This window comes from Panthera pardus, unplaced genomic scaffold, assembly GCF_024362965.1.
Source record: "Panthera pardus isolate Hobbes unplaced genomic scaffold, ASM2436296v1 HiC_scaffold_11, whole genome shotgun sequence".
Taxonomy (NCBI): domain Eukaryota; kingdom Metazoa; phylum Chordata; class Mammalia; order Carnivora; family Felidae; genus Panthera; species Panthera pardus.
The window spans coordinates 28,466,245-28,490,756 of record NW_026526666.1 but is presented as its reverse complement, the minus strand read 5'-3'; the positions used below and the strand labels follow the sequence as shown (position 1 = coordinate 28,490,756).

At 35.8% G+C, this 24,512-nt stretch overlaps 1 protein-coding gene across 10 annotated transcripts in view; it reads right to left on the bottom strand.

Annotated features, from left to right (window-relative positions):
- Positions 1-24,512, bottom strand: part of EVI5 (ecotropic viral integration site 5) — a 241,354-nt gene that overhangs the window by 58,175 nt on the left and 158,667 nt on the right. For all 10 annotated transcript variants that reach the window (XM_019437920.2, XM_019437919.2, XM_019437921.2 and 7 more), the window contains 2 exons: positions 19,320-19,466; positions 11,792-11,887 (listed from right to left, as the gene is read on the bottom strand). In XM_019437920.2, the coding sequence (XP_019293465.1) occupies positions 11,792-11,887; positions 19,320-19,466 (243 nt within the window). The remainder of the gene's footprint in view (positions 1-11,791; positions 11,888-19,319; positions 19,467-24,512) is intronic.

Genomic DNA, 24,512 nt, shown 5'->3' with positions numbered 1-24,512 from the left:
ATTTAAAGTCATGCACAAAAAAGGTTTGAATATTTTTTATGGTTTAGCAACTAGAAAAAAGTACATATAAATACTTTTAAGAAAATAATAAGGTAATTTGAAAGTATGTAAGGGAGAACATAAATCTAAAAAAAATTTTAATGCTAAGACTGACTTAATTCCATTTGTGAAGAGAAAGAACAAACACAAATACGTATTTTAAAGTGATCTTTCTTATAGGACCAACTACATGTCCATATGAAAAGTCAGCATTTGCATAAGGTCAAAAGCTAGAAAATATTCCTTATAAATCATAGTTTAATTAGAAGCAAATCAATTTTGTGATGAATACTTAAATTTATAGGATTCCAAGGGTCCCAAAAAACCACGACATTATATAAAGTATTTTTTATAATAGACTTTTTAAAGAACAGTTTTTGATTTACAGAAAAAATGAGAAGACAGAAAGTTCCCATATACCTCCTGCACTAGTTTCCCTATTATTAGCATCTTTCATTATTGTGGTAAATTTGTTATAATTCATTATAATTAATGAACCAATACTGATATATTTCTAACTAAAGTCTACAGTTTATTCAGATTTCCTTAGTTTTTTTGTTTGTTTGTTTGTGAGCTAATGTCCTTCTTCTGTCCTAAGATCCTATGTAAGATACCACATTACATTACATTTTGCTGTCATGCCTCCTTAGGCTCCTCTTGGCTGTGATACTCAGACTTTACTTGTTTTTGATGAGCTCTGAGGAGTGCTGGTCAAGTATCTTGCAGGATGCCCCACCATTGAACTTTGACATTTCTTCTCATGTCAAGAATGGGGTATAAAGGTTACTACAAGACTACAGAAATACCATTTTCATACCGTATCAAGGGTACGAACTATCAATATGATTAATAACTACTGATGTTGACCTTGATTATCTGTGTTGAGGTAGTGTTTGTGAAGTTTCTCCACTATACAGTTACTCTTTTTTTTCTGCCTTTTCCATACTGCACCCTTCAGAGGGAAGTCATTGTGCACAGTCCACACTTAAGGAGAAGCACTTATTTTTCTTCTCCTTAAGGGTAGAATATATACAACAATTATTTAGAATTCTTCTGCATAGAAATTTATCTCTTTTCCCTCATTTATTATTTTTTTAATCATTATTTATATCAGTATGGACTCATGGATATTTTATTTTTTTAAGTTTATTTATTTTATTTTTGAGAGAGAGTTATGAATGGGGGAGGGGCAGAGAGAGAGGGAGAGACAGAGAATCCCAAGCAGGCTCCACACTGTCAGTGTGGAGCCAGATGCAGGGCTCAAACCCACAAACAGTGAGATCATGACCTGAGCCAAAGTTGGATGCCTAACTGACTGAGCCACCCAGGTGCCCCTTGGATACTTACTTTATACTGTGAGTTACAATCTACTATGAAGTACTTTAAGTATTTCTTCCTTAATTGTTCTACCTTTGGCCATTAGGAGCTCTTTAGGTTGGTTCATCTGTCCCTTTAAGATACTCCTATTAATATAGGATTTTGTTTTTGAGCTTCTCCTTTCTCTAGTATTATAAGGTGTCTAGGCTCATCTTCGTCCTTACTGTATTTCCTGTCCCAGCCCTGGAATCAGCTATTTCTCTGAGGAGGCTTGGTTTCTTTTACTAGAGAATGGTATGAGAGACCAAGATGTATATGCCGGGTGTACATAAACTAAACCTTGGTAACTTTTAATAACACCAAGATGATCATTGCCATGATGGTACTTAAAGGTCTAATCACTCTTCAGTAATTCTTCAGATGCTACATACAGCAATAACTTAAAAACCTCTAGGTATTTAATTTCTTCATATTTAACTGCATACTAAAGTTGGATACCAAAGAATCTGAACACCTAAGTAAAAAAAATTTTTTAACTGAATTTTATAACACTTAATGACTACATAGCAAGCTGAGTAAAATATTCTATATATCTAACTTCCTCTGCTGAGAATTATTATTAAAACTAGGTAAAATTACAGAATAGCTATATTCATAATTTAAAATGCTTAAGATTTTGAGAAAATCATTTAAGAAAAATGAAAAATATTTTACTATTTAAGTTGCTCAAAATGAAAACCATTTTACTTCAAGGGCGGGGAAACTTCCAAAAAGAAGTTTGTTAGCCAAGAGCTGGCAGATAAACTACCACCTGTTGTGAAACCATTAACAAATTAGCTCAGGAAACTGGAAAGCACAGACTGATCACAAAGCTTTATGATAAACATCATCATTTAGTAATGTCACTGTAATTTAATGTTATTAAAACACATATTTTAAAGTTCAGTGATAAAGATTTTATCACTTCCTCTCCATCTCTGCCAAAACTGCATACTGATCTGGGCACACTGATTTAAACCTAACTCACTCATTTTAGGTCAGAACAGAATTTTGAGTGGGTGTTTTTTAAGCCACGAGTGGTTGGGGTATTGCCCATGTGAGGCATCCCTAGAGGTTATCTGCTGGGCAAACTAACGAAAGTGGGTAAATGTTACTGGCTACCAGGAAAAGAACAAAAAGTTGGATTTGAGTAGAATACACTGTTTTAAATTAAAAATTTTCCATTACTTATAACCAAGCAGCATTAATTTTATAGATGTGCTTGACCCCCAAAAGCTTTTAATATGGTTATGACAAATTAATCTGCTTATCTTTATAATAACCAAAATACAAATTCAATTCCAGGTTAAATATCAGAAAGCTTCAGTTTAATTCCTACCAATTTTATTCAACTATCTGAACAAAAATGAACTTTTCTGTGTTTTGTTCCACCTGCAAAGCAGAGCAAGTTCTATTTAATATGAATGTAAAAATAAAGTCCTTGACTAATAAATAACATTTGGATCAATGAATAAAGGTGGAAAATTCCACTAAGAGAAAGAGGAAACACTTTTTAACCACCATTTCCTCCCTCCTAAATACTATGAATTACTCTTAAAAGCATTTTTTCTGAATCAAGTTCAATTAAATCTTTTTAATAGGTTAAATGTCTTTTTTTCCTTCTTAATTTTTACTTATTTTTTTTAAATTTACATCCAAGTTAGTTAGCATATAGTGCAGCAATGATTTCAGGAGTAGATTCCCTAATTCCCCTTAACCATTTAGCCCATCTCCCCTCCCACAACCCCTCTAGTAATCCTGTTTGTTCTTCATATTTCAGAGTCTCTTATGTTTTCATCCCCCTCCCTGTTTTTAGATTGTTTTTGCTTCCCTTCCCTTATTATGTTCATCTGTTTTGTATCTTAAAGTCCTCATATGAGTGAAGTCATACGATATTTGTCTTTCTCTAATTTCGCTTAGCATAATACCCTCTAGTTCCATTCACGTAGTTGCGAATGGCAAGATTTCATTCTTTATGACTGCCGAGTAATCACCCCAATGTTTATAGGAGCACTACCAATAATAGCCAAAGTATGGAAAGAACTCAAATGTCCATCAATGGATGAATAGATAAAGAAGATGTGGTGTATAAATGTACAATGGAGTATTGCTAGGTTAAATGTCTTCTAATTGATCACTCCTAAGCTCAAAAACCTTGAATGACTTTTCTTTTTTTTTTTTTTTTAACATTTATTCATTTTTGAAAGGCAGAGAGAGACAGAGCACGAATGGGGGAGGGGCAGAGAGAGAGGGAGACACAGAAACAAAAGCAGGCTCCAGGCTCTGAGCTGTCAGCACAGAGCCTGACGTGGGGCTTGAACTCACAGACCGCGAGATCATGACCTGAGCCGAAGTCGGATGCTTAACCGACTGAGCCACCCAGGCGCCCCTTGAATGACTTTTCTATCTTATTCAGACAAAGACCAAAGTTATTAGGCCCTACATAATCTGCCCTATTTAATCCTCAGACCTCCTCTACTTCCCCTCTTACTTCACCCAAGGGCTCGAATCAGACATGATCCTGGCCTTAGGCTCTTTGCCTTTATTAATACCTTAGCAGGGAATTCTTTCCCTAAATTTGCATGCCTCACCTGCTTGAAATCTTTAACTATCCCACCCCCCCACCATTTTTTTTTTTTTTGAGAGAGAGAGAGAGAGAGAGAGAGAGAGAGAGAGAGACAGAGAGCATGCGCGAGCAAGTGCAAGCAAGGGAAAGACAGAGAATCTTAAGTAGGTGGAGCCCAACAAGGGGCTCAATCCCATGACCCTGAGATCACAAGCTGAGCTGAAATCAAGAGTTGAATGTTCAACTGACTGAGCCATCTACGTGCCCCTAAATATCCTTCTAATATGCCATTTCTTACAACATTATTACTTTTTATTTTTCAAAATGGCACTTTAAAAAAAGAGGTTTTTTTTTTATTTTTGAGAGAGAGTGTTGTGCTGATAACAGAGAGCCCAATGTGGGGCTCAAACTCACAAACCATGAGATCATGACCTGTGCCAAAGTCAGATGCTTAACCGACTGAGCCACCAGGTGCCCCTACAACATTATTTTAAAATAGTAAAAGTATCCTACCCTCAACATTCCAACCCTCTTCCTTTCTTACATTTTTTTTCTCCATTGTATTCATCATCTTCTAAATTACCCACTATATGATTCATTTATTTTATTCATCTGACTTCTCTACCATTAAACTTGACAATGAAAGGGATTTTTGTGGGTTTTGTTCACTAATTCTTCTAAAGTGTTTAGAGTAGTGACTAGCCCATAGTAGGCACTCCATAAATATTTATTGAACTGAGTCCAATACCACATTCAAATTAATAGTTTAATCTATTCTTTTAGTCACATCGGGACTTTTCAACACGAGTAATTAAAATAGTGTGAGATGGTTTATAAAAGAAGTCTATAACTGAGTGGGTTAGTGGAGGAAAGACAACAAAATAGACTGGGATGGCATCATGAGAGAAGGCTGATCACAGCAGGTCAAACTTAAGCTGACCTCTGAATGAAAAGCAAGATCAAAAGAGAAGAGAAGAAAAACAGTGTGAACTGGGATTTAAAGGATTTTTTTTTTAAGTTTATTTATTTTGAGAGAAAGTGAGTGTGCAGGAAGAGAGAAGGGCAGACAGAGAGAGAGAGAGAGAGAGAGAGAGAGAGAGAGAGAGAGAGAGAATCCCAAGCAGGCTCTGCACTGTCAGTGCAGAGTCAGCTGAAGGGCTTGATCCCATGACCCATGAGATCTAACCTAAGTTGAAATCAAAAGTCAGATGCGCAACCAACTGAGCCACCCAGGCGACTCAATTTGCAGGATTCTTAACCAGTTTATTGTGGCTCAAGTATAGGTAAATGCTAGAAAAAGTAGGAAATGAAGCTAGAAAGGGAGGGAAGATCAGAGCAAAGAGAGTCTTGTGCAGAGAAGCCAGACTTTGAACTCTGTCCTGAAAGCCACTGGAAGCTACTAAGTAGGTAATGAACAAGGAACTAGCAGAAAGTCAGGGAAGGACAGAGAGACAGGGAGACAGAGAATCCAAAGCAGGCTCTGCACTGTCAGCTTGGAGCCCGATGTGGGGCTCGAATTCATGAAACCGTGAGATCATGACCTGAGCCAAAACCAAGAGTCAGACACTTAACCAACTGAGCCACCCAGATGCTCCGAGGAAAGTTTATAAACTTTAAATCAGACCTAAAGTTTCAAGTTGACTGAAGCATCTTTGAAATCAAATTTAATAAACTTCAGCCTCACAAGTGTATCTACTACCAAATACTGTGTTTATACAAATGAGTATTTGTTCACCTGATGTATTTCCTCATCTAAATAGGACACTTATAAAAGTATAATTTCATATACTTTAAGAAGGCCTTAATTATATTAATAACAGATTACATAATAATATAGTTTATTAAGTGAAGAGTTGGAGAGAAATTGGTTTATGGCGGATAATTTTCTTAATTCATTTATTTAAATTCAAGTTAGTTAACATACAATGTAGTGTTGGTTTCAGGAGTAGAACCCAGTGATTCATCACTTATATATGACATCCAGTGTTCATCCCAACAAGTGCCCTCCTTAATGCCCATCACCCCATCCCCATCCCCTCCAGCAACTCTCAGTTGTTCTCTGTATTTAAGAGTATCTTATGGCTTGCCTTGCTCTCTGTTTTTATCCTATTTTTCCTTCTATGGGAAAAAATTTTATTCACAAGAGAGTAATGTTAATTGGAAGAGTTAAGTCCAAAGAAATATGAAATATCAAAATATTTGACAGAGTTCTCCCCCTAGTGGAACCTGAAAATGATTGAAAATATTTCCATGACTAAGAACAACCTAAAATGTATTATTCTTATAATTGAAAAGGCAGTTTCAGATTTTAGCAAGAGATCTATTCATGGATCTTAATGTGCACGCAATGAGCAAATGAATGAAAGTTGAATCATCAAAATGTTTACTGAAAACAAATTTACTAAATGTATTAAGAGGGAGCTAGCCATGGAGAACTCAGTAAGAAGAAATACCTTAAAAGCAGAGGACTAGGGGGTACAGAGAAATATCAATTAAGGAAGGCATAGTAGTTTGCGGAATGGTACAGAATTCTGAAAGAATGTGAAAATTCTGAAAAGTGTGTGTATGTGTAGTGGGCAGAGAGGGAGGACGGACAGGTAATGGTGAGAGATGAGATAGGAAATGCAGATTGGGGCAACAATGAGAAGGTAAGCATTTTATGCTGAGGAACTTTGATATGATTTGCTAGGTAAAAGACAGTCAATAAAAGTTTTTTATGTTGTAGAAAGCTAATTCTGATAGCTTTGTGGAAGAGCTGAGGCTAGAGAAAAGAGAACTGGCAAGGAAGTTACTACAACAGTTCAGGTAAGGCTGGGGACAGAATTCAGGGAATGGCTGGGGGAATAGAAAGGCTAAGAAAGAGTGAAAGAAAAGTTTCTGAAATTAAAATTACCTTTGATTTAGTTTTAGATTTACTCAGCACTTTTCTCTTTTGAAGGAACTGAAGAGCTAGGCAAGACACATCAGTCTGTATGAGTTATTAAAAATTATCTGAAAGCCAATCTACAAGAGTAGGTGAGTAGGTAAAAGGTTGGTAGAAATGTTAACTAGCACAAGCATTTTGTAAAAATAATTTGGTATTATCCAGTAAAGTTGAAAGTTTATATACTCTCTCTCTATATATAGCCTTGATGTAAAGGGCTAAAAAAAACGTGTAAGTGAAGTTCCTACTAGGTTGAACAATTCAGTAAGAGATGATACCATTGACCAAGACTTGAGATACAGGGGCATCTGAGTGGCTCAGTCAGTTAAACGTCCCAACTCTTGCTTTCAGCTCAGGTCATGATCTCACAGTTTGTGAGACTGAGCCCTCCATCAGGCTCTGCTCTGACAGTGTGAAGCCTGCTTGGGATTCTCTCTCTCTGCCTGTTCCCCACTCATGCTCTCTGTCTCTCTCTTGCTCAAAATAAATAAATAAAATTAAAAAAAAAAAAAAAAGAAGGCTTAATACAAAAAAAAATTTGGAGGGAATGAAATAGGAACACATACAATTAAAAAAATTTTTTTTAATGTTTATTCATTTTTTGAGAGACAGAGAGAGACAGAGCGTGAGTGGGGGAAGGGCAGAGAGAGAGGGAGACACAGAATCCGAAAGCAAGCTCCAGGCTCTGAACTGACAGCAGAGAGCCCGATGCAGGGCTCCAACTTACAGACCAGGAGATCATGACCTGAGCCGAAATCGGACGCTTAACCGACTGAGCCACCCAGGCACTCCTAGGAACACATATAATTTTAAACATGTTGAATGTGAAATGCCTGTGCAACTTCTGGGGGGAGTGGTCTACTGTCCATTAAAACTATTACTCCACTCATCAAAAGATACAAGTTAGAAAACAACAATGAAAGACAAGTCAGAGTAGGAGTAGGTATTTGCAAAACATAATCTCAATAAATAAAAAACTACACATCCAAAGAAAAACACAACCCAGTAGAAAAATATATACAAAAAGACTTTAGCAGGTACTTTAAAAAAGAGGAAATCTAAGTGGCCAACATCATTAGCGATCAGGTAAATGGCAATTAAAACCATGACAAAATATCAATGTGTACCCATCAGAATGGCACAAGTTAAAGCATCTCTCACCACCAAGTGTTGAAGAGGATATGGAACAAGCAAGAACTTTCATATGCTGCTGCTGGGAGTTTAAACTGGTACAAGCCCTTTGGAAAATAAAGTTGAAGATTTGCATGCTCTGTGACACAACTATTCCACACTTTGGAATAGTTTTGGTATACATGCTAGAGAAACATGTACATGTGGTCAGTATAGTGCACAAGATTGCTCATAATCACAGCACTATTCAAAACAGTCCCAACTGGGAAACACCCAAATGACCACTAATATTAAAATGGAGAGATACATTATGATGTTTTCATAAAATGGAACATGTACAACAATAAAAATGATTACTCTTTCTAAAATAATGTTGAACAAAGGACAAAAATTAAAATATTCAATAAGACTCTACTCAAAATTCAGAAACAGGGAAAATTAAACTGTACAGAAAGGCATATAAAGATGACACAATTATAAGGAAAAGCAAAGGAGCGATTACCAAAAAACTCAAGATAAGGGAGTAGGGTATGATTGGGTAGACTTCTGGGGTATAGGCAATATCCTCTATCTTGACCTGAACAGTGATTATATGGGTAATGTGTTTACCCATATTATGTTGTTGCTTTGTATTATGAACTTCTCTGTATGTTGCGTTAGTATTTTTTAAAATGGCTTTTAAAAAAGGTTTAAAAATTATTGGGGAAACATGCTATGCCTGGAGTTACATTAGGATTTGTTGTCATACAAGATAGCTCCTGAAGCCATGTGAGACCTTTCATTTGAGCACAGCTCTCAAAAAGCCAAAAACTTGGATTTTCAGAAGAATATAAACATTCAGAACTGAATGTTTAGACTGAAAAACAATAAACAAGAAAGAAGAGAGGCAAAATTGAGTGGTGCAGGAAAGCCAAGAGAGGAGAGAATGTAAAGAGGATGATTGGCTAACAATGACAAATGAAATAAACTCAAGCAGGATAAATACTGAAAAAGTGCCAATGAATTTAGCAATTAGGATGCCAGTGATTATTTAATCAAAAGCCATTTGATGCCAACATACTCCTGATGGTAAAAATTTCATGGATTTTCTTTTCTATTTTTCAAAACAGATGTTATATTTCATTTTAAACAAGACATGCCACACATCAGGCTCTTCGTTTTAATTACTATTTCAGAATAAATAAAAAGAGTGATATAAATCTTGCTGTTTGTGACTAAGGTGTACAGAAATGTAGCAAAATTTTATAATTTTCTTGATGTTGGAAAACTACAGGCTTAAACTAGAACTGCCTGTGATACCATGATTTAAATTGCTGATTACAAATATATTATGCAGTCAGTTCATGTCTAAAGTTTTCCTGCATATGTGTTACTTTACAGGGAATATTACCAACAGAACACAAAAGCTATCTTTTTATAAACTTATACAAATCATAATGTGTTTTTAATTACTTTTGATGAGGCTATAATCAAAAGATGAGGCTATAATATATATGTCTTAAAAACTAAGCAAATTCTGAACTGAAATTTAAGACCAAAGGATATTTCAAGTAGGAAGAAATTCTAGATGCTGTAGCAAAAACTCTATTATAGCTTGGAACAGAATATAACACATTTTTAAAGAAATAAGATTTTAAGCATAATACTTTTCCTATATTAGAAATTTACTACCTTATACTGTATAAGAAATAAGACATAGAGTGAAAAAAACATTTCTTTTTGAATTCTCTTTTGAAAATTGCTTTGGCAATGTACGAATATGATAAACTTTCACTCAAAATTGGACTGAGAGCAGAGGCAACGAAAGAAGAAGTAGGAAATTAGTTAGCCATCCAAAGGAATGAAATTTTGACATTTGCAATGATGAGGATGGGGGCACCTGGGTGGCTCAGTTTGTTAGGCGTCCAACTCTTGGTTTTGGCTCAGGTCATCATCTCACAGTTCAGTTCATGGGTTTGAGCCCCACATTGGGCTCTTTGCTGGCAGTGTAGGGCCTGCCTGGGATTCTCTCTCTCCTTCTCTCTCTGCCCCTCCCCCACGTGCTCCTTCTCTCTTTCGGTCTCTCTCTCAAAATAAATAAACTCTAAAAAACAATGATGTGGATGGAGGTAGAGTGTATTATGGCAAGCAAAATAAGTCAGGCAGCGAAAGACAATACTACATGATTTCACTCATATGTGGAATTTAAGAAAACAGATGAACATATGGGAAGGGGAAAAAAAAGAGAGAGAGCGAAATAAACCATAAGAGACTCTTAACTATATAGAACAAACAGGGTAGATAAATGGGTGATGGGTATTAAGGAGGGCATTTGTTGTGCTGAGCATACAGTGTTATATGTTAAGTGATGAATCACTAAATTCTACTCCTGAAAACACTATTACACTATGTTAACTAATCAGAATTTAAATAAAAATTTGAAAAGTGTGGGGGGGGGAATAGGTAAATTTAACAAAAATAAAAACTTTTGTGCATCAAAAAACAATAAGAGAACAAACAGGCAGCCCAAAGGAAGGGAGAAAACATTTGCAAATTACAGTCTGATAAGGAACTGACACTGAGAATATATAAGCAATTTCTACAACTCAACAACAACCTGATTCTGTAAAGAAAATACACAAATGGCAAATAAGCAAATGAAAAGACGGTCAACATCACTAATCATTAGGGAAATGCAAATCAAAACCACAATGAGCTACCACTTCACACTGATCAGGATGGCTATTATAAAAAAACAAACAAGCAACAACAAAACACCCAGAAAATTGACAAGTGTTGGTGAGGATGTGGCGAAATAAGAACCTTGTGCATTGGCTAGTGAGAATGTAAAATGGTGCTATGGCAAATAGTACAGCAATTCTTTAAAAAGTTAAACACAAAATTATCACATGATCCATCAATCCCACTTCTGGGTAATCCCCAAAGAATTGAAAGCAGGGATTCAAACGGATGTGTACAACCATGTTCATAGCAGCATTAACACAATAGCCAAAAGGAGGAAGCAACCCAAGTGTTCACCAATGGATAAATAGATAAACAAAATGTGGTATACACATACAACGGAATATCACTCAGTCTTAAAAAGGAAATACATGTTTTCACATACAACGTGGATAAACCTTGATGACATTATGCTAAGTGAAATAAGCCAGTCACAAAAAGACAAATACTGTATCATCTTACTTATATGAGGTACCTAGAATAATCTAATTCAGAGATGAAAAGCAGAATGGTGGTTTCTGGGGGTTTGGGGAAGAGTGGTATTAGGACATGTTCAATAGGTCAACTTCCAATTTTGCAAGATGAAAAGAGATCTGGAGACTGGTTGCAGAACTGTATACTTTAAAAGAGTAAATTTTATGTTAAATGTATTTTACCACAACCAAAAAAATGGACTTGGAAATGAACAAGTGTTGAAAGTAACAATCACTCGGGGCACCTGGGGGGCTCAGTAGGTTAAGCATCTGGCTTTGGCTCAGGTCAAGATCTCACCGTCATGAGTTCAAGCCCCGCGTTGGGCTTTGTGCTGACACTTCAGAGCCTGGAGCCTACTTCGGATTCTGTGCCTCCCTCTCCCTCACCCCCTCCTCCACTCGCATTCTCTCTCTCTCAAAAATAAATAAACATTAAAAAAAATTTTAAAAAACAGAAACAAACACAAAAAAATAACAATCACAGTTATTAGGAGGAAGATGTAAATGGTGCAGGAAAGGGGCAGAGGGAAGGAGAAACTATTGCCTTATTTTTGTGTGTCCTTTATCATTTTCATATGGTACCTGGATTTCCAGCTCAGCAATGTGCTGCTGTAATTCAGCCACAGCAGCTATGCTATCTGCTTCCCGGAGTCTCACAGCCATCACTTCTTCCTTGTTCTAGGGAAGAAACAAAATAAACCAAAAATAAACCATGTAATAAACCAAAAATAAAACATAAACACTTGTAATCTGCTTCAAATTTAAAAAACAAATAGATTAAATGAGAGAAAAAAATTGCCATTATCTCCTGAACTTGATATAAAATGAAGACCAAATATATAGAATAACATTCCATCTTTAAGCATTGAGAAACACCACTCATGGGGTGCCTGGGTGGCTCAGTAGGTTAAGCGTCCAACTTTGGCTCAGCTCATGATCTCACAGTTCATGAGTTTGAGTCCCACGTTGGGCTCTGTGTTAACAGCTCAGAGCCTGGAGCCTGCTTCCGATTCTGTGTCTCCCTCTCTCTCTTTCTATCCCCCTCCCTGGCTCGTGCATGGTCTCTCTCTCAAAAATAAATAAAAATAAACACCACTCATATAAGTAAATGTTGCATAAAATGTTAAAATAAAAATGAACTTAATTAATTAAAAATTCGTATCACTGTTGACTGTGAAAGCTGCTCATTTTTTATGTAAGAGCAAATATTGGGGAGCCTGGGTGGCTCACTCGGTTAAGCATCCGACTTCGGCTCAGGTCATGATTTCATGATTCATGGGTTGAAGCCCCACAGCAGACTCTGCTGACAGCTCAAAGCCTGGAGCCTGCTTGGGATTCTGTGTCTCCCACTCTCTCTGCCCCTTGCCCACTCATGCTGACTCTCTCTCTCTTGCTCTCTCTCTCTCAAAAATAAAGAAACATTTAAAAAATTAAAAAAAAAACAAAAAACAAATATTGACAACTTTCAAATACCTAATGAGGACAACAGATTAACAGGCAATATGGATGCTCAGAGAGTATATTAGCTAGACAATATTTAAAAATTATATTCTTTCTGAGGCAATAAATGTCAATGAATTTTTACATTATGCTAAAGAGAACTGAAATTAGATTATATCATAATTCTAACTTTCCTAGGAAAAGTATAATATTTAACTCTACTACCTCAAAATTTCATAAAGAAAAACCCCCAAACTGTATTCTACAATATCTGTGCCAAATTATACTGATCCAGAAGTAACAAAATATGAAAAAAATACTTTAGAGAAATATAGAGTATACAAAAATATTTTACTCCTCCATTTACTTCAGTTGCAATTTAGCAATCATTAGTATAAAAAATATACAGGGTGGTAACCTTAGGAGAAATTTAGCACCAACCATGGGAGAGAGCCACCTAAAACACTTTATCCTTCAGGTTAGCCTTCAAATGACTGCAGTCTCATAAGAGACTCTAAACTCTAAACTCTAGAGAGCACCGGCTAAACTGCTCCTGAATTTCTGATTTATAGAAACTCTAGGATATTAGTGCTTATTGCTATTTTAAGCCACTAAGTTTTAGAAGTAATTTTTTAAAAAGTAATACAGGGGTGCCTGGGTGGCTCAGTTAAGCATCCAACTTTTGATTTCAGCTCAGGTCATGACCTTATGGTTCATGAGATGGAGCCCCTCGTCAGTCGTCTGTGCTGACAAGCAGAAGCCTGCTTGGGATTCTCTCTCTCCCTCTCTCTCTCTGCCCTGCCCCAGCCCGTATGCACTTACTCACTCTCTCTCAAAATAAACATTAAAAAATAGTAATAGAGGGGCGCCTGGGTGGCTTAGTCGGTTAAGCGTCTGACTTTGGCTCAGGTCATGATCTCACAGTCCATTGAGTTCGAGCCCCACGTCAGGCTCTGTGCTGACAGCTCGGAGCCTGGAGCCTGCTTCAGATTCTGTGTCTCCCTTTCTCTCTCTCTGACCCTCCCCCATTCATGCTTTGTCTCTCTCTATCTCAAAAATAAATAAAAACATTAAAAAAAAAATTAAGAGGTTGCCTTCTAAAAAAAAAAAATAGTAATAGAGAACTACTACTTTACTAATGTTAATTAACAATTTATAAAAATTATACTAATCAAAATTATTTTATGTAAATTACATATACATTTAGCTATGTAAATTTATTAATACTTTCAAATGTATATTATAAATTACATGAAATTATGTTAATCAAGTAAAAAACCCAAAATTTACCTTAATCTTCCCCCTCTCTAATCACCAAGTCTTATTGGTTCTCTATAAAAATAGATTGTGAATTTATCTATTTCTCTTTATTTAAATGCTAAAAGCTGGGCCCAAGCTAGCTACTCTGTCCTGTGCTATTTCCTGATGATCTCATATCACATCTCTCTCCAACCTCACCTTAAACCTACCTCCACACACAATGGCATGTATATTCCTTTAAAAAATAACTACATTAATTGCTACAAGCAATATCCCCTAATAAATGCTTAAATGCTAAAATTAGTTGCTGAAACTTTAAGCATATATGCATAGTCTTAAAATAGTTCCCCCCAAATATTTATTAATTACTGTGGTGGTTTTAACATATACCCACAAATTCTTTAATACTTTTTCCTTTTTTTTTTTTTAATTTTTTTAAACGTTTATTTATTTTTGAGACAGAGAGAGACAGAGCATGAACGGGGGAGGGTCAGAGAGAGAGAGAGGGAGACACAGAATCTGAAACAGGCTCCAGGCTCTGAGCTGTCAGCACAGAGCACGACACGGGGCCCGAACTCACGAACCGCGAGATCATGACCTGAGCCAAAGTCGGATGCTTAACCGACTGAGCCACCCAGGCGCCCCTAATACTTTTTCCTTGAGGAGGTATGGCTTAACACCCCTGACTGCCATCGGACTGCAGGCTGGACTTAGTAACTTGCTTATAATGAACTGAGTATAAGAGAAAAAAAGTTCTGTAGTGGAGAAAGCTGGCAGACACCAACTTAAATGACCAAGGTTACCAGCATTAACCGTAAGATATATTTATACGAAGTGTCTTCTGATATGATGTGCTGAGAAGGACACTTCAACTCTGTATTCTTTCCTAAAATACATAACCTCAGTCTAATCAGGAGAAAACAGACAATCCCAAACTGAGGGATATTCTACAAAATATCTGACCAGTATTCTTCAATAGTCAAGGTAAGGAAAGATAAGAAAGCATTAAGAAACTGTCACAGAATGGAAGAGATGGAGATATAATGAGGAAATTTGAATGAAGTCTATAGTTTAGTAATAACATTGTACCATCATTCATTTCTCAGTACTGATAAATGTACCATGTTAGATGTTAACATGTAAGATGTCAACATTAGAAGAAGCTGATTAAAAGGCATATGGTAACTCTATGTACTATTTTTGCTGCTTTTGTGTAAACATAAAAATATTTCAAAATTAACAGTGAAAAAAAGAAATCTGAAGCAAATACAGCAAAACAGAAAAAAAAAAAAAAAGTCAGTTGATTTCCTGCTTAAAACCTTCAGTGGCCTCCCACAGCATGGCCTCTAAAATTTTACATGGTAAGAAGTGGAATCCCAACCTGCTTCTCTAGCTTTATTTCATTAGCTTTTCGCTTTATAGAAGTCTCAGCAAACAGTTCTTTCCTGCTTTTGGATCTTGAACTTTGTGACCTTTTTCATGTGAGGATCTTCCCCTGGCTCTTCATATGGTTGCTTCTGTCCTATTCTTCACGTCCCACCTTTGATACCACTTCCTAGCACTCCATTCTCCTTACCTCCCACTTTATAATACATCATTCGTGATAATCCTATGTATTTTTTACTTTACTGTCTCACTAAACATTGTGTCCACCTTCTTCACTACTGAATCCCCAGTGCCTATAAGACTGACAAATAAAAGCTGCCCAAGTATTTGACAAATACATAATTAGATGCCATCCTTCTTTGAAGTCTCATAATCTCACCTCCTCCCAATCCTATTTGAGAATCACTGTTGTAAAATATACAAAACATGTCCTAAAATAGCATCTATTTAGAATGAAAAGTCTGGCTATATACTTTGTAAGTAACACAATAGAGAAACAGGTATTATCATGCCCTGCTGGTCAAAGTACAAAATGGCACAACTGTCAGGAGTGTTATCTGACAAAATCTATGAAAGTACAAATATATTTACCCACTGACCAAACAATCAAATTACAGGAACACATAGATATACCTCTATAGGAATATGTAGATATAACTCTATATGTCTGAAATTATATATGTATAAGGTTATTCACTATACAGTGCCTGTGACAGCAAAACACTGGGAACAATCCATGTGCACACCAATAAGCACCTAAGCACATCCATGCAATGGAAAACAATATACCTTAGAAACTAATAAGACTCTTCAAGCACTGCTATTGAAAGCTCTACAAAATATAGTGACAAAAAATAAAAATAAAAATAAAAAAAGAAGAGCATACAGTATGTTAACTTTCATGTAAGAAAGTGAAAAGAGGGGCGCCTGGGTGGCTCAGTCGGTTAAGCAGCCGACTTCGGCTCAGGTCATGATCTCACGGTCCGTGAGTTCCAGCCCCGCGTCGGGCTCTGTGCTGACAGCTCGGAGCCTGGAGCCTGTTTCAGATTCTGTGTCTCCCTCTCTCTGACCCTCCCCCGTTCATGCTCTGTCTCTCTCTGTCTCAAAAATAAATAAACGTTAAAAAAAATTTTTTTTTAATTATTAAATAAATAAATAAATAAAAGTGAAAAGAAAAATTATATATTTTTACTTGCTAGTATTTGCCTAAAAGAAACTCTAAAAGGATATATCAGAAAATAATAAAAGCAGTTACCTAACAAAAAGTAAAAGGGGTATGTGGTAGAATCAGAAACAGAATGAGGTAAAAGGGGACGGATTGCTTTGATTTATACTCAGTTAAACAATCAAAGCATTACGAGTATGTATTAAGCTAGCAAAATTTATATTATATATAAGCAACAGATTTATTTTCTTCCTGTTTCCTTCCTATCATTATTCCATGTAGGCATAATGTTATAATCATAGTAAAATACTTTGATTTTCCTCACTTAAAATTTCTTATCATACAATTTTGCAAATTCATAATTAATACATCTTTTCTCATGGACATACATATATCTATGTCTATATATCTCTCTATATTTGTAGAACCAGAAAATTTAAAATATTTGTCATCTTCAAATTTATATTTACGTAGCAAATCCCATAATCTCATTACTAAAATCTTAGGCACAAGGTGTATCTTGGAACTTCAGATTTTTTAGATTTTAGAAAAGTAATAAGGTACATACCTTAGTAGTATTAGTGGCACCTTAGTATTCTCTAGTGGCAACAACACCCATAATGAAACAGTATGCTCAGTGTTAAACACAATGAAACAGTAAAGTATAAAAATACACACCAAGTGGGATACAATAAAAATTATCCAAATGAATGTGTGTGAAATTTATGAGAAAACGTTTGGGTTTCAGAGTATTCTGATTTTTCATATTGGAGATCACAGACTTGTACTAGTTTCATTTTTAAGTGGGAATATTCAAACACAGTTATAGAGAGAAAATAACATTAATATTAAAAACAGTATCCTGATATTTTACATAAATGAAAAATAAAATGAACCTGAATAATTATTTACCAACAAATTATAAGCTATAATCATGTAGAACTAAATGAAAATTAATAAGGGGTGCTTGGGTGGCTCAGTCAGTTGAGCATCTGACTCTTGATTTTGGCTCAGGTCATGATCTCACAGTTTCGTAAATTTGAGCCCCTCTTAGGGATCTGCACTGACAGGGCGCAGCCCGTTTGAGATTCTCCCTCTCTCTCTGCTCCTCCCCCACTCACGTCCTGTCTCTCTGAAAATAAAAACCTTAAAAAAATAAATGAAAATTAATCAGATTTACACAATTAAAGGACTAGCTTGCTTGAAAAAGTTAAGGTTTGTTCCTGAACTATTCCAAGATAACAAGGTAAATATATACACTTAATTAGAATGTACTAGGTGCTAGGGTAACAACACACTGGTCATTCTCAAAATCTACAAAAGGTATTACAAAAGATTGAATAAATCAATATACAGTGTAAACACAGGGGGAGACAGGGGAATCAGCATCTTTAACCTATTTTACAGATTTATTAATGAACAGCTAAAGATTAAACAAAATATATACTGGTTCTTAAAATTCTCTAAAATTCTGAATCTGAGCCCATTGCTTAAATTAAAAAAATACATATATGTATATATATTTTCATCAGCAAATTCAACAAATATTTATTTCCAAAGGACACTTTACTTAGCTTAAGTTACTAAGGCATTTGAGGAGCAATATTAAATCAAGTCATAGTGTTATCAACCAATGTTTAAGGAAAACTTACACCAGTAATGAAAAAAGATTAAGTTTAGTTCTTTATTAAAAATAAGTCAGCATAGACGATATAGCATCATAAAAACTCAATCACACATTAGAAAGACGAATCAAATTGATACAACCTCATGTCACATCACTTTATTTTTAAATTAGTCTAGTTATAACTTTCCAGAGGTACTAATTTTAAGTTAGTACAAATTTCAGTACTGCCTACAGATTTCTGTCAGTGTAAATTGTAACAGCCATGCATATTTATTAGGATGTAATTTCATCTCTGGATTTCAGTGACACTGATAAACCATTCAAGCTTCACTCTTGGTTTTTAATGACACCAGAACAAGTTGATGGAATTACAGCTTTACATGTGCCATTGAAAGTCTTATTTCTTATCATAGAATAATAAGGCTGAAATCTCTAAAGGGCATCATTCCTGCTATCTCACCATGGAAAGATGGATGACTAGTTTATTTTTAAAATTCCGTAACTTGTCTTCAGTAATCCATTCTAATGCTCAGATCACAGTCATCTCTTTAGTTATTTCTCTCTCTCTCAAACACACATACACTATCTCTTTCACTTTCTCTCTCCTTCTACCCCACTCCACATCCCCTCACCCTCTCACCACTGTTATACTGTAGATTAATTTCAAGAAAAAATTTACTTGCATTCAAATATTTTTTGATGCTTTATAAATCCAAACACTTTACACACACAAAATTAAAAAAAAACAAATTAAAGTAATGGGAAATGCACACAATTTCCCCAACCCATTGGTATATACAAACTTCTTTTGCTTTCTACCCAGAAAACATTTATCAATACTGAATGTCTACTGATAAGGTACCAATCAAAGCAGAGTTGCCCTAACCTCTCTACATTACCTATCTTTTTGGTTACGATTTTTAAAACTTCGTTTTTAAAGGGTTACAAGTCAAAATAAAAATTGTACAGAGATATCAATTTTCAACCACCTGGCTAACTTAATTCCCTACACTAGCATTTAACCAAATAGGTGAAAATGAAGTTTCCTGCCTGAAATCCACCTCAAGGCATGATGAGTTAACCTTGTCTGAAAGCAACCACCAAACCAAGTTCAGGAAAAGTTGGAAACAAAGCTAGTTCTTTTTGGTTTTATTTGGTTTTAAGACAATAATGAGACAAAACAAAAAGGCATTATTATATTCACAAAAACATTAGGTAGTTGATATATTTACCTTGCATTCAATCTCTGCTTGTTTGCGCTTTGCTTCACTTAATTGAGTAAGTAGTCCTTTGTTCTGTGCAGAAAGATACTGCACCTTCTCATGTAGACTGATCACCTCTTGTTCTGCTCTTCGAAGATGGTTACTATTGATCTGATTCTAGTAATTAAAAATATAAATACTCAGACTATAAAGACCCGAAAAAACTTATATATTTCTACCTCTCCATTTTATACCTCAGTAACATTATATAAAATGTTATTATTAGTTACAGATAAAGTTTTTTTTAACAAGTAGTTTAAATACTAAAAAGAAAAAAGTATACAAGTGCTTTAAAAATCAAGCCATCCAGGGGCGCCTGGGTGGCTCAGTTGGTTAAGCGTCTGACTTCGGCTCAGGTCATGATCTCACGGTCCGTGAGTTCGAGCCCCGCGTCGGGCTCTGTGCTGACAGCTCAGAGCCTGGAGCCTGCTTCCGATTCTGAGTCTCCCTCTCTCTCTCTGACCCTCCCCCGTTCATGCTCTGTCTCTCTCTGTCTCAAAAATAAATAAACATTAAAAAAAAATTAAAAAAAAAAATCAAGCCATCCAGAAGAATACTTAAGGTCCATATCAAAACCTCTTCCTACAGCTCAATATTTTCATTTATACAATAAATATCTATAAACTTTAAGGATGTTTACACAGAACTTGAAGGTATTAAATTGTGCAACAGGCAGTGTCACACAAATGAGTAGATACAGGAATATGATGAATTTGACTATTTCCAGTTCTCAAAAGAAAGTACAGACTGACTGAAAAGTACCATCACCACTTACTGAACTGTAAAATCCCTGATGTCATAAAATGTGTCATGTGCACTTTTACATTCCTCCCATGTACAGCACAGTCTTTTTATAGAGCATGGACTGGTTTTGAACTCTGACTTGTTATTTGGTCATTATCTAAACTAGTTATAATATTTGAGTCTCTATTTCCTCATCTGAAAAATGTATATAAAAATAAGACCAATTTTTCATTTAGTTGTCTTTAGTATTAAATGAGAGATTACATGCAGCAGGCCTTAATATATAGTAAGAACTCAATATATGCTAGCTGCTTAATTTATTGTAATTATAGAACATGCTAAGAAATTATATAGACCTTAAGTTGACTGACATGAGGTAGTCTTCCCATTCAAGCTTCATGCAGCCTGATTTCTCTCAACCCCAAAATATTCTATTAGGGGTCTGAAACAGTAGGGATTTTATAACCAAAGACAGGAAAATCTGGCTCCTCATTTTATAGTTTTTCACCCATAGTAAAGTTATCTAATCCCATCCAATTTCAGTACACTGTTATAAGCATAGATATTACCACTCGAATTTAAAGTCTGTGTTATATCTGTCTCTCAAAAATAAATGAAATCTTTAAAAAATTTAAAGTCTATGTTGTAGCAGTCATATGAAAAAAGTTTATGCAAGGAGTCTCACACAATGCCTGAAATTTAACAGATACTTAATAAATCCTTGGTTGTTACTATTATTATATCTATTCTGCCTCACTCTATGAAAATGACCCTGCCTGCAGTTTTTTTTTGAGCTATTTTTTTTTAACGTTTGTTTATTATTGAGAGACAGAGAGACACAAAGCGTGAGTAGGGGAGGGGTAGAGAGAGGGGGAGACACAGAATCTGAAGTAGGCTCCAGGCTCTGAGCTGTCAGCACAGAGCCTGACATAGGGCTCGAACTCACAAACTGCGAGATCATGACCTGAGCCGAAGTCAGTCGCTTAACCAACTGAGCCACCCAGGTGTCCCAAACCTGCCTTGGGTTTTAATAAAAAGATCCACATCATCTAATAGATTTAAACTCCAAAACATTCTACCACTTCTGGGTTTCTTCATCCTTACTTTTACTCATCTTCCTGACTCACTATATGTCTACAAAATAAACAGTGAACTTCTTAGTGCTCAAGTACTTAGTACTTACATACAAAATGTTCCACAACCTCTTTTTACTATCTTTCCTCCTACCACTAAACAAATAACCACACTTGAGAGGGACACACCTTCAACATAAGCTGCAAAGAATTCCCACAAATAGAACTCCTCCTTGCACCACTCAATACAAGTCCATGACCCATCATCACAAACTATACACATTAAACAAAACGCCAAATTGATGATGAGTGAGAAACAGTAGAAAAAAGGATAGCAATGACAGATTTTTTTTAAAACTCTAGATAACAAAATAATCATGTAAGGACTTTATATAAAATATTTTGTTTAAAATTTTTAGACATAGGGGCGCCTGGGTGGCTCAGTCGGTTAAGCATTCGACTTCGGCTCAGGTCATAATCTTGTGGTTCATGGGTTCGAGCCCTGCGTCGGGCTCTGTGCTGACAGCTCAGAGCCTGGAGCCTGCTTTGGATTCTGTGTCTCCCTCTCTCTCTGACCCTCCCCTGCTCATGCTCTGTCTCTCTCTCAAAAATAAATAAACATCAAAAAAAATTTTTTTTTAATTTTTTTTTTAATTTTTTTTAACGTCTATTTATTTTTGAGACAGAGAGAGACAGAGCATGAACGGGGAGTGTCAGAGAGAGGGAGACACAGAATCTGAAACAGGCTCCAGGCTCTGAGCTGTCAGCACAAAGCCCGACGCGGGGCTCGAACTCACAGACTGCAAGATCATGACCTGAGCCGAAGTCGGCCACTTAACCGACTGAGCCACCCAGGCGCCCCTTTAATTTTTTTAGACATAAAAAGAGGAAGGAAAAACTTAAGCATAGAACAAGTAACTATCAAAAAACATTTAGCAAATTTGAAAAACAACCAAATACATTTTCTAGAAGTTAATATAGCCAAACATATTAAAAATTAATTAAAGGATTAAATAGGAGATTAGATACATTGAAGATAGTGTCCCAGAAGAGGTAAAGAGAGTAAGGAGGTACAAAATACACCTAGTAGGGGTTGCAAGATAAAACAGAAAACAAAAAGATTAGATATAATGGTCTAAGAGACAACAATAGTTGAGAATTTTTTACAACTGGAAGAAATATATATATGAATCTACTATTCATGAAGCACAACTAATTCCAAACAGGATAAATACAAATAAACCCTCAATAAGATACATTTTAACAAAACAGAATGCTAAAGAGAAGACGAGACAGGAGCATCTGGGGGGCTCAGCTGCTTAAGTACTTGACTCTTGATTTCAGCTCAGGTCATGACCTTACAGTTCATGGGTTTGAGCCCCACAAGGGGCTCTGGGCTGGAAGTGCAAAGCCAGCTTGGGGTTTTCTCTCTCCTCCCCTCTCTCTCTCTCTGCCCCTCTCCTGCTAGCACGTTCTCTCTCTCTCAAAATAAATAACTAAAAAAAAAAAAAAAAGAAGAAGAGACAAATCAGACATCAATAGGAAAAATCTGTAGTGCTTAAAAAAATAAATTTCATCCTACAACAGTACATTTAGCTAAACTATAAGAGTGCGAAAAAGTACACCTATTTTAAGAAAGTGAGAGTTTACAATTCATGATTGAAATTGGAAAAAACTGTTAAATAAAAGTGAGAGAGAGCAAAAACGCAGCAAACAAGTAGACAAATCCAAATAAGCCCTGACTCCATAGAATAATAATGTCTAATAATTTAGAGATATAAAAAATGTATAATAGTAAGATACAAGACTGGAAATGGAAGAAGAGCATATAGAGATCTTCTAAGGCCCTTACACACTTTTAAAGGAAGATGGAGATAATTATCAACATCAAACTCTGTTTAGTCTCAGATGAGACTTTTTTTTTTTCAGGTAATAAACACTAATAGAAAACAAATGGAATTATAAAAGTCAAACTAGCAGAAGAGAAAGAAACATCTAAATCCAATAAAAAGCAAGAAAGGAAAAAAAACACAAAAAAGAAATGAAGTAAAAAATTTTCAAATATATCATAATAAACAGTTTTGATTTCTGATGAGGATATAGAGTAGAAAGAGGATTGTTTCCACCCTTTCAATTAAAAAAAAAAAAAAAAAAAAGCTGGCCAAACTCTCGATTAATGACTTTTGTTGAAACCAGAGAGGTGAGCACACAGGGCAACAAACTAACCCCAAATCTAAGGACAGACAGGGCAGATGAAGCCAGAAACTGTTAAGAATAATTTAGCCAGAGGCCAAGTATTGGCTGGCTAGAGAGTGTGGAGCCTAACGGAGCAAAACAGTTCACAAGCTTTTGTACACTTTTTCTTCATGGACCCCAACAGGTACACACAAAAAAGATGGATGAAAGCCTTGAGAAAGAGATCTCCATAGTAAAGGCTTGAGGGAGGAGAACAGCAGCCAATACAGAAGCACTAAACCTTGCTTATTTCTTCTACAGAACAAAAGGTTTCATCCGTTACTATCAGAAACACTGGTGCCCTTAGAACATTGGGGAAACCACCGTATCTGAGAAAGGGACAGGACTATATTTTGGGCCTAGGACTATATAGCTGGTGGTAGGGCAGGAGCACTAAGAAAGTCAAACACGCCAGATCCAGGGGCACAATGCAGCCTAAGACTGAGGCTTTATCAAAACAATGGGGAACACTCTGGCCCTCCAACTTCCTGTAACAAGTAAGAGTGGAATACTGCTGGAGACGGAAAAGTGCGAAAAATTGAAATTGGAAAAAAACTGTTAAATAAAAGTGAGAGAGAGCAAAAACGCTCTGAAGCACTCTCTGAAGTGCTGTACACATGGAAGACCTAAAAGACATTGAGAAAAGCCTCTGGCAAACCAGCCCCTAATCTAAAAATAAGATAGTGTTAGAGGAATTTGAAGCCTGTGGTGCAATGAGGGTAACCACAGAAACAACAAACCTCAAAACCAGCCCAACTCCTGACTATATTAACTCAAATCCCCCACATTAAAGGCCTACCAGAAGAAAAGGTATGCCCATTTCCAGGCATAAAAACTACTTACCTTAGTCTACTGTCCTACACTAGACACTCAGTTTTCAACAAAAAATTACAAAGCATAGGAAAAAGAAAAAACCAAACACTACCAAGAGACAAAGCAATCAACAGAATTGGCCTCATACAGGACACAGATATTAAAATTACCTAACAGGGAATTTAAAATAACTGTAATTAACATGTTAAGGCTCTAAGAGAAAGGTTAAAAACATTCAAGATCACATACTTAATATAAGCAGAGAAATGAAAACTGTAAGAATCAAACAGAAATGCTA